This window comes from Papaver somniferum, unplaced genomic scaffold, assembly GCF_003573695.1.
Source record: "Papaver somniferum cultivar HN1 unplaced genomic scaffold, ASM357369v1 unplaced-scaffold_107, whole genome shotgun sequence".
Classification (NCBI taxonomy): Eukaryota; Viridiplantae; Streptophyta; class Magnoliopsida; order Ranunculales; family Papaveraceae; genus Papaver; species Papaver somniferum.
Window position 1 is genome coordinate 9,665,008 of NW_020619603.1, and position 9,642 is coordinate 9,674,649.

General features: G+C 37.4%; 2 protein-coding genes across 3 annotated transcripts; one reads left to right on the forward strand and one right to left on the reverse strand.

The window, feature by feature from the left end:
• The first annotated feature begins 4,114 nt into the window (after positions 1 to 4,114).
• LOC113328022 lies at positions 4,115 to 6,406 on the forward strand. The gene is made up of 3 exons (XM_026575119.1): positions 4,115 to 4,488; positions 4,759 to 4,897; positions 5,125 to 6,406. The coding sequence occupies exons 1-3, from the start codon at positions 4,115 to 4,117 to the stop codon at positions 6,379 to 6,381; spliced, it is 1,770 nt and encodes a 589-aa protein (XP_026430904.1). The 3' UTR covers positions 6,382 to 6,406.
• A 472-nt stretch (positions 6,407 to 6,878) lies between these two features.
• On the reverse strand, positions 6,879 to 9,244 carry LOC113327846 (putative pentatricopeptide repeat-containing protein At1g12700, mitochondrial). Of its 2 annotated transcripts, XM_026574964.1 has the most exons (5): positions 7,783 to 9,244; positions 7,593 to 7,708; positions 7,334 to 7,489; positions 7,092 to 7,227; positions 6,879 to 7,006 (listed from the first exon to the last, which is right to left on the reverse strand). In XM_026574964.1, the coding sequence occupies exons 1-2, from the start codon at positions 9,181 to 9,183 to the stop codon at positions 7,661 to 7,663; spliced, it is 1,449 nt and encodes a 482-aa protein (XP_026430749.1). In that variant the 5' UTR covers positions 9,184 to 9,244; the 3' UTR covers positions 6,879 to 7,006; positions 7,092 to 7,227; positions 7,334 to 7,489; positions 7,593 to 7,660. The 2 variants fall into 2 exon arrangements, with proteins under 2 accessions (XP_026430749.1, XP_026430748.1); XM_026574963.1 differs by having other exon boundaries at positions 7,593 to 9,244.
• Between the last annotated feature and the right edge of the window lie 398 nt (positions 9,245 to 9,642).

Sequence of the window (9,642 nt, forward strand, 5' to 3'; positions counted from 1 at the left end):
TGGGATTTGGTCGCGACCATATTTGGTCTGGAATTTGATCTTTGGTTGGGATTTGATCTTTACTCCGTCCCACTGTGTTACGATCTCATCCCAAATTTTTGGTTATACTCGCCCACTGTGGATGCTCTTAGTGCTATCTTTTTAAACGGGATGTTTTTAGCTAATAAGTTTGGCTTTTGTATTGGATTTAGGGATTCTTTATCGGGATAATTATTGACAGTTTTTTGTTTTCATAAACAGCTACTGGTGTCCTTTGATAATAAAAAGATAAGAAATCATAAGAGTTCTTTTCCTTCTGTGAGTTTTATTCCTTTGAATCTTTTCGTGTTCTTCGGAATTCTTTATTAGTCTGTATCTTCTCGAATCGAAATGGGTGAACAAAATAAGAGGAAATAGGAAGAACAGCAAAAAAATTTAGAGTTGTAAATTCTAGATCTTAGTTGTTGCTTTCAATCTTGATCAAAATTTTTATATCCACGCAATCATAAACCAACAGATAAATAAAAATTGAAATCTGATTACCCTTATTGGGTGGAAATGAGTTTTTGCATCGGAGAAAAACAGGGGATTGACGATTTAGTTTTTGCATCGGGAAAAAACAGGGGATTGATTGATTGAGTTTTTGCATCGGAGAAAAAATAGGGGAGAAAAACAGGGGATTCCATTTTCTCTTTTATCAATTGAACTAAAATTAGAGCAAAACGTAATAAGCTAAGTTAAGATTAAGATAAGAATATATTAGGGTTTTGTAGAAATAAAACAAGTTAAAATATAGTTGAGGTGTTGAACAAATACTTAAAGATAGTTTTGCAGAGATAATTAAAGATGAAGATGTAGAGGGAAGATCCACCGTTCACGGTATAATAAAAATAGAGAATAACAAGAAGAAGAAGATTAAAGGAGCATATTTCGTTAAGTGCATTTATTTTTCTTTAACAATATTAATAAGGGGTACTAGTGGAACTTATGTTTTAATTAAAGACAAAAATTAAATTACGATTATTTTGATAACAAATTATGTTTTAATTAAATACGAGGTATTAGTGGAACTTATGTTTTAATTAAAAAAAATTAAATTATAATTACTTAAATTACTGTTCCTATAAAACTAAAAGTCTATTACATTCCTGTTAACTTGTATACGGGTGTACAAGTTAACAGGCCCCTAATCATGGCAGTGATGCCCCAGAAGAAGAGAAACAATCACCATATTCCCACTATAAGAAAAATCATCTCCAATACAATGTATATCGATAGCGTAATAATAATTTACCGCTAGAACACGAAAATTGAGAAAATCAAAAGCTTGCCGCGTTCCATTACAATCACGGGCCACCACCACCACCTCGTATTATATATATACACACCAAGTGATTACTCCCACAATCCCACCACCTTGCGGGCCATTACCACCACCACCTCGTATACACGAAAGTCATATGAAGACAAGGATATACACTCCATTATGACATGGAATATTATCTTTCCAACTCATTTCAGAATTTAGAATATGATTGATAGTCCCCCACCAACCTGGTACCTACCGAACAATCCTCCCACAAGGTCAAATAATGAGACAAATTAGTCGGCCACTTCGTATTAATCAAATTAATAACATTAAATTAGATAATCATATTAATAATGGTATAATGACAATGGTAATGACCACGGCCATGATGCAAGTAGGCAAACGTCACCATGTGACAACTAGCTAGCATCACATATAAGCGAGGCTTTTGCTCCGATGTTTCAAACCACTCTTCTGCTTTTTTTTTTGATTTTGGAGAAATAACGTAATAAAGCGAGTTACTCTTCTTTTTTTTTTTTTGATCGTGAAAAGAGATTGTATTAGAGAATTATGAATTGTTTACAAACAGACCAGAAAATAAAAATTACAAGGGATACCCTCAATTGAGAGTAAGGAGTCAAAGAGACCTAAAAGACACAACGAAGCCCAAGAAACCAAACAAGATATTTTCCATAAAGTTAGAAGGTCCAAGACAGATGAAACCCTAACTAAAATCATCTTTTCCAAAGCCGCCAGTCACATTTTGCACCACCACTACAATTGCAGTACCGCCGCTTGCTTTTGTGATCGACAGAGACCAGCATTGTTGCTGATTAAGAACTCAAGATCGGAATCCAGATCATCACCTTGGTTGGTTAAGAATTGATGTGAGAGATTGGTGATAGGGGATGTATGAGCCACTTGATTATGTGGTCAACAGAAACTAGCACATTTGCTGATTATGAATTGAAGATCGGGAGCCAGATCATCATCGGAAACCAAGACCTTTCTTGGTTAAGAACCGATGTGAGAGATTGCTGATAGGGGATGTATGAGAAGTCTTTAAGGGATGTGAGAAGGGGTGTATAAAGAAGTGGTTGATGGAGGTTTCGTTTAGGTTGAGATTAAGTGTGGTTCTATTGGCTTTGATTGATGAAAATTAGTCAAGGATTTCACCGATGAAAAAGTAATAAGATGAAAACTAAGATGAGGTGAGATTGGCAGGGGACAACAACGATCCAGGGATTTCAAGTGAGATAAAGGAAGAGAGAACTCCAATCAACCTTGTCTATTTGACCTTTTTTTCTTTTTTTTTTTAACAATCCAGACATTCCAAATGATTAACAACTAAAACTACAGTGATAGAAAAGAGAAATAGTTGAAGTCCTGCTCGGATCTAGTCCTTGAACTAGATCCGAGCAGGCAAATGGTGATGGCGTTTTCTTTCTCGGGAGATTTCAAAGAGGAGAGAGGAGAGAGAGGAGAGAATACTCAGATACCATCAAAATTTTCTTCTTTGTAGTTTAAAAATCACAAACACAAGTATCAGCTCATTCACGAAAATGGAAAACGAGATCCACAACGATGATGAACAAATTCTGATATCGAATTCCGGAGGAGAATGTATAATTAATTAAATTAACAGTACAGTACTTGTTTATGTTTGTAGCTTCGTTTTTGTATTTTCTTTACTAAATCTTCCTAATTATATCTTATTAAGCGAGTTAATTTCACTTCTTAACACACTAATGAAGTTATTTCCATGGCTTATCTCAGATAAGAAAGCAAACGTTCGACTTAAGGGGAAAAAAGCGGTGGCAAATATTACTAACAAGTTGGAAGCTCCATTGCAAGAGTGCCCATTCAATGTGTTGGTGGAGCTCAAGGGTATTGGAGCCGAAGAAGGAAGATTAGGCGTTGACCTTGTGACCGTCTTAGATATCAGTGGTAGCATGGATAAGGGAGTCGGGTTACTAAAAATGACACTTGCCATGCAATTCTTAGTCCAGAAACTTAGTGCCATTGACCGGTTGTCTGTCGTCACTTTCAATAGATTTGCTGACAAGTTATGCCCACTGCGCCGGATAACTGAAACTTCTAAAACGGAAATTACAGATCTGATCGATAAATTAGAAACCAAATCCACCACAAACACCGAAGCTGGTCTTAGATTGGCCTTAAAAATATTGAATGACTGTACTTTCACCGAAAACGGTAGTGTGGCTATCATGCTTATGTCCGATGGGATAGAAGATGACAACCCCAGCACCCGAGAAAAGACATCGTGGATCAAAATAAGAAGGAAAAGGGAAGCCCTCGAAAGCGTCTTTCGCGAGCTAGAAGCAAGTAAGCACATTTATCAAAGGGCAGAAGAATTTACTACCCACCGCCAAATCGGCTGTGATTTCGCGTTCGGAATGGACCCAAGTACTAAGCAACACAAAGTGCTATGCATGTATGAACTACTTGACAGACTAACATCTTCTGCTTCCCGTATATTTGATCATGTTATAGTTATTTGCGAAGTCATGACTGTGGGCTACAATACTTGGAGAAAGATTGATGATAACCACATCCCACTCAAAACTCGTACCAACACATACCCGGTTCATGTGAATGGATATATATATTGGATAATGCTCCCAGGTTATGATGAGGATAAAGTCATAGTGGTATTTGAGGTTGGAAACGAAAAGCTTAGCGTGATTGTAATCCCTAATCCTTGTCCTCTTGCGTTCGAACGGAGATGGGCCAATGGCTAATGTATTAGTAGAAGTGGATGGACATATAACTGTACTTGTCGCAGAAGGAGATGATTTTCTCAACATGTGGATTTATAGAGATAATAATGGTGGGGTTACTGGTGCTATTTGGACTAAAGAAACAATCCAAATTCCTTATCATTGGGATAAAATAGGCTATTTAACTTTGAAAGCCATTGCCGGCACAGATTTGATAGTCATAAAATGCTTGTTGTGGCCGCAAGGCTTAGAGTACGAGGTGCATCATTTGGGCGAATGTCTCCATTATTACAATCGGAAAGAGAAGAAATACTACAGAAATAAGTTTGAGATTGTACTCAAACACGGTGCCTGTAATTATGTTGCTCATCAGATTTCAACTTTCATTGAGACTCTATTGCCTGTTCAGACCCTCCAATACAGTAAAGAAAATGTTAAGGAAACGGACAAGATCAACTGGTTCTTCTAATGTTCTGCGCCACTATCAGTTGTCAATGAAGGTTCTTTGTTAGTTGTTACTAACAAAAACACTTCATATGTCTTTCGTTTTTTACTCTCTCCAGCATATTGGTTTTCCAGCAATTTTTTATGCAAAGCTAGGCCAGCGCCTCACGTGTGCGTTGGGTGTGTAAGCAAGCTTCTTGTTGACTTTGACTAACATGGGAATACGTGCTTGCCTCAAAAACCTTTTTAATTCCTATATAGCGTTTGTAAAGTCAACTGTTTCAGGCTTTCAAGAGGAGAGGTTTACAAGTCTCATCTAAAAGCTGTTTTCAAACTTTTCATCATCATCTTCTTCATTATCATTACTGCTTTGACCTTCTCATTTGTGAAGCTTGCTGGGGACAATCATAATCAGAGTGTTCAGGTAACAGATCTTCCTTTTTCTATCTTCAATTTTCTAGAAATTCGTTTTGAATCCTCAGAAAATCAACCATGAGCAATAACAGTACTTATTTTGATGGGAATAGCGATTGTTTAGTTTTGTGTGACATACTAAGTAGACTTCCTGTGAAATCCCTGATGAGATTCAAGTGTGTGAGTAAACGTTGGGAACGGATGATTACCAGAGATCCTTACTTCATTAATTTACAGCTTAGATCATCCGAAACACGTGGATATAATGCGAATAACTACGGCACCAACACCAACACCAACACCCTATTAATCTATCCAATTTGGCCTCCAACTTCTTACCTAAAAATCCAGAGGGTTTTGTTCTCCAAAGATGACTTATCTTTTGATGATTCTCAAGGTGGATCATCAGAAACCACTGTCATTCCTTCATTATCATGTCCTTATTTCAGAAATGATATATCTGTATCTCTTGGTATTGGAACACAAATGATGAAACCCGTATACGGGTTGGTCTGTTTTGTCTGTCTGGATGGTGTCAGCGAAGGTCGTCATTCTGTTCTCATCTACAATCCCAGCACCCGTGAAAAGACATCGTGGATCAAAACAAGAAGTAAAAGAGACGCATTCGAAAGTGTCTTTCATGAGCTAGAAACAAGTAAACAAAATTATCACAGGGCAATAAAATTTACTACCCAACGCCTCATCAACTGTATGTTTGCATTTGGAATGGACCCAAGTACTAAGCAACACAAAGTGCTATTCATTTATACTTTACTTTACAGACTAACATCTTCCAGTTCCCCTGTCTCTGATCATGTTAAAGTTATTTGCGACGTCATGACTGTAGGCGAGAATATTTGGAGAAAGGTTGATCATAACCACACCCAGCTCGATATTTCTAATGGTGCACACCCCGCTCATGTGAATGGATCTATATATTGGATAATGTCCCCTGGTAAGGATAAGGATAAAGTCGTGATGGTATTTGAGGTTGCAAGCGAAACGTTTAGGGTGATTCTAATCCCTAATTTCATCCTTGATCGTCTCTTGTATTTGGATGGAGTCACACCACTGGTGAATATATTAGTAGAAGTTGATGGACATTTAACTATACTTGTCACAGAAGGGGAAAACTTGCTCAACTTGTGGATTTACAGTGATAATGATTGGGTTACAGGTGCTAATTGGACTAAAGAAACAATCCAAATGCCTCGTCATTGGGATGAAATACACTACTTAGTTTTCAAATCCATTACTGGCACAGACTTGATAATCATAAAATTCTTACCAGGGCCGGGATGCTTAAAGTACGAGAGGCATCAATTGCGCGAATGTCTCTATTATTACAATCGAAAAGAGAAGAAATATTACAGAAATCAGTTTGAGATTGTATTAGATGATGGTGGATATAATGGTGCGCATCATATTACAACTTTCTTTGAGACTCTATTGCCTGTTCACACCATCCAACAGAATGAAGAAATTGTTACCTAAGAAACAAAAAATAGAAAAGGTAAAGATCGACTGGTTCTTCTGATGTTCTGCGCCATCATCAGTTTGTTGTTACTGATAAAAACGCTGAACTTCGCTTGTGCTTCTTTCATTTTTTACTTTCCCTGCAGTTTTTTCTATTGATGTTGTAACTAATACTCTGTAATTTTCTTTTGGCAACTTAATATATATATCTCTTTTGGCTGAAAAAAAGTTAGCTGATGGTTTAGACTCTAAATAACCCCAGACAAGTGGAAATTAGCTGTCCAACAAACCCACTGCAAAAACAACGATTTGGTGGCAGCATTTAATGTTTGATGCCAATTATGTGTTTAATGTTCCTTCAAAAGTTGGGTATGAGTTTCAGAATGGCAGGGTTCAAGGTTCGGTGTCTTTTATTTAGAGGAAAATGAGGGTCAAATTCTTGAATCTTGATTACCACTTAGTTCAACTTGGAACAGACTACAGCTAAAAGGGAAATTCGACTCAAACTTACTGGAGTTGGTTGTGCAATGCAGGAGAAGCAACTTGTTTCTGCTGTCAATTTGCTCAGTTGGCTTTCCAGACATCAACCCATCTCCCTTCAGGTAGTTGAGTCAAGTCAGACAAGTCTATCCCTGCATGCCAACTGCAAAATACAAGCAATCAGATCGCTAAATTTCTGGATTCGAAATAGAGTAATACACGCATATGCTTTAAGGTTAGTCATTTACCTGTTATTGACTGGAAAGCAAATGGGAGGACGGGTGAGGGAAATAACCACCAAGTGAGACGCAGCAGCAATGGCAATAGCAATTTTCCCCTTTTTAACTATGAGAGTTTGGGAGTTGAGAGCAAATAATCCATTTCCTGTTGAGAGTAGCAAAGAGTTGCTTGGCTGAACATTCCAAACTAATTTTAATAGTTGGTAGGATAAAAATTTTGATTACGGTTCTTTGATCACTAGTAAACATACCTTAGAGCTGCAACATCTTGGGTACAAGCACAGTGAGCTTTCCTAGACAGAAACCGCTCAATGTTGTTCCTCGCCGATGCAGAGATTATCACATGGTAGGGCCCTGGAAACAGTACTATTAGTTCCACCCGTTGAAACCTCTTCAGCTTCCCATACCTGAATATTCGACGACAATGATTGTTCAGAAACATAGACCAGGACAAGGAAACTCATTTCTTAGAGGTAACACTTCAAAACTAATTTATTCAACAATCCTTACCTCAAAGCTTGCAATCCATTATCCTCTAGTGACTGAAAAAGTTTGACTGCTTCGTCAACTTTTTAGGTCTAGAACAGCCCATCCAACAATGCACTATATGTGGTTATGCTCAAGAGCTGTCCAGAAGATTCGATCTCAGTAAAGCAGTGTATTGATCCAATGGAAGAGTAGTCTTTAAAACTGCACATACATCCTTCTTGGGAACAAGTTTTTTTCCATCCATTTTGTGAAGAAACTGTGTTGCCTTACTGACCTCTTGCTCATGAATAAAACCTCGAATGATGGTGTTGTATGTGATGGAATCTGGTAAGCAACCACTCTGTTCCATTTCGACAATAATTTTCTCAGCTTCAAATGGCCTCCCTTTCTTGCATAGGTCACTAATCAGTATGTTATATGTTCTAACATTCGGTGCTAATCCTTTATTAATGAGTTCTGAAAATAAGTTCCGTGTACTTACCGGTTTCCCAGACTTGAGCAATCCATCAATGAGTATATTGTACATACAAATGTCAGCTTGGAAACCATTATCCTCCAGCGAATGAAAAAGTTGGATTGCTTCGTCAACCTTTTGGTTCTTTAACAACCCATCCAACATTGCACTATATGTGGTTACGTTCAAGGGATGTTCAGAATATTCGATCTTATTAAATAAGCATATTGCCTCTTCAACTTTCATGTTCAGGCATAATCCAGTTATCAGCGTACTGTAAGTAAATTGATCAGGTTTCATACCGTTCCGTTCCATTCTATCGAAGAGTTGCATAGCCACATCCCATCTTTTGATACTGAAATACCCCTTCATCAGAGAATTATAAGTCACCATAGTAGGCTCCTTACCTAACTTGCTCATTTCTTCGAAGACCTGACAAGCTTCTGTCATTCTCCCTTCTTTACAGTAATAATTTAACAACACGTTGAACGTGACTACACTTGGTGGTATCCCTCGGCCTACTAGTTGATTATAGTACTCCTTTGCTTCTGTCCACCGACCACACCGGCATAATCCATGAATCAAAGACGTATACGTGACAACATTCGCAATTCCTCGACTAGACATCTCATCAAATATCCCCATCGCTTCATCTAACTGACCGATACAGGAAAACCCATGAATCAAACAATTATAAGTAATCACATTCGGACTACACTTCCATTTCACCATCATCAACCTCAAAAACTCGACACCAATCCCAACCTCTCCAGTTCTACAAAACCCACAAATCAGCGTATTAAAACTAGCCGTATCCGGCCAAACCCCATTGTCAGTCATTTTATCGAACAACTTAACCGCAGCTTCGATCTTCTTTTCCGCACACAGACCCTTGATCAGTGTATTGAGAGTGATTGCATCAGCATTATACCCTCTCTTAAGCATTTCACCAAACAGAGAGAACCCATAATCAACTTGACTTAATCTACAACAACAATTAATCAGAATATTAAATGTATAGATATTCTGAACAATACCCACCACATTCATCATCTGATACAGTAGAAAAGCAGCAGCAGAATAGTGTTTGATCTTGGATACTGAAGTTAATAGATGATTAAATGTATCTGTAGATGGTAATGGGTTTACTGAAATCATATTATCAAAGTAAACTTTTGCAGTATCAAGATTTTTAATCTCTCCAGACTTGCATTGGTTCTTAATGTAAGTTTCAAATGGGGTTTCTTGAGTAAAATAGTTTCTGAGAAAGTTTGCTGATTGTAGGAACAGAGGAGAGCAGTGATTTCTGAAGATTATTATTCTTCTGAATAATTTCATTAGAGATTTCTTTCATTGATGGGTATTTAGGTTAGACATCCTCCAATGTCCAATGTATTTAGGACTTTAACACCCGAAGATCTTAAAACTGGAGTAACACACAAGAAAAAACACTTAAGATTTGACCGAGTCAAAACATTATAAGTTGGGTAGAGATTCTTGGCCCGTATTCGTAGTAAAATGTTTTATTTTTTTATTATTCTCACCATTCAAAAATAATAACCAGGTTTTATGCGTAATTTATACACGAAACCAGTCTAATTTTTTTTTAGAAACAAG

What these genes read in the sequence shown, in the direction of transcription:
- LOC113327846 (XM_026574963.1), bottom strand. Translation starts at nt 9,183, where the DNA reads ATGATTTCAGTAAACCCATTACCATCTACAGATACATTTAATCATCTA.
- LOC113328022 (XM_026575119.1), top strand. Translation starts at nt 4,115, where the DNA reads ATGTGGATTTATAGAGATAATAATGGTGGGGTTACTGGTGCTATTTGG. An exon ending in GAAACGGACAAGATCAACTG is followed by an intron (nt 4,489 to 4,758) that starts GTTCTTCTAATG and finishes CAACTGTTTCAG; the next exon opens with GCTTTCAAGAGGAGAGGTTT. An exon ending in ATCATAATCAGAGTGTTCAG is followed by an intron (nt 4,898 to 5,124) that starts GTAACAGATCTT and finishes ATTAATTTACAG; the next exon opens with CTTAGATCATCCGAAACACG.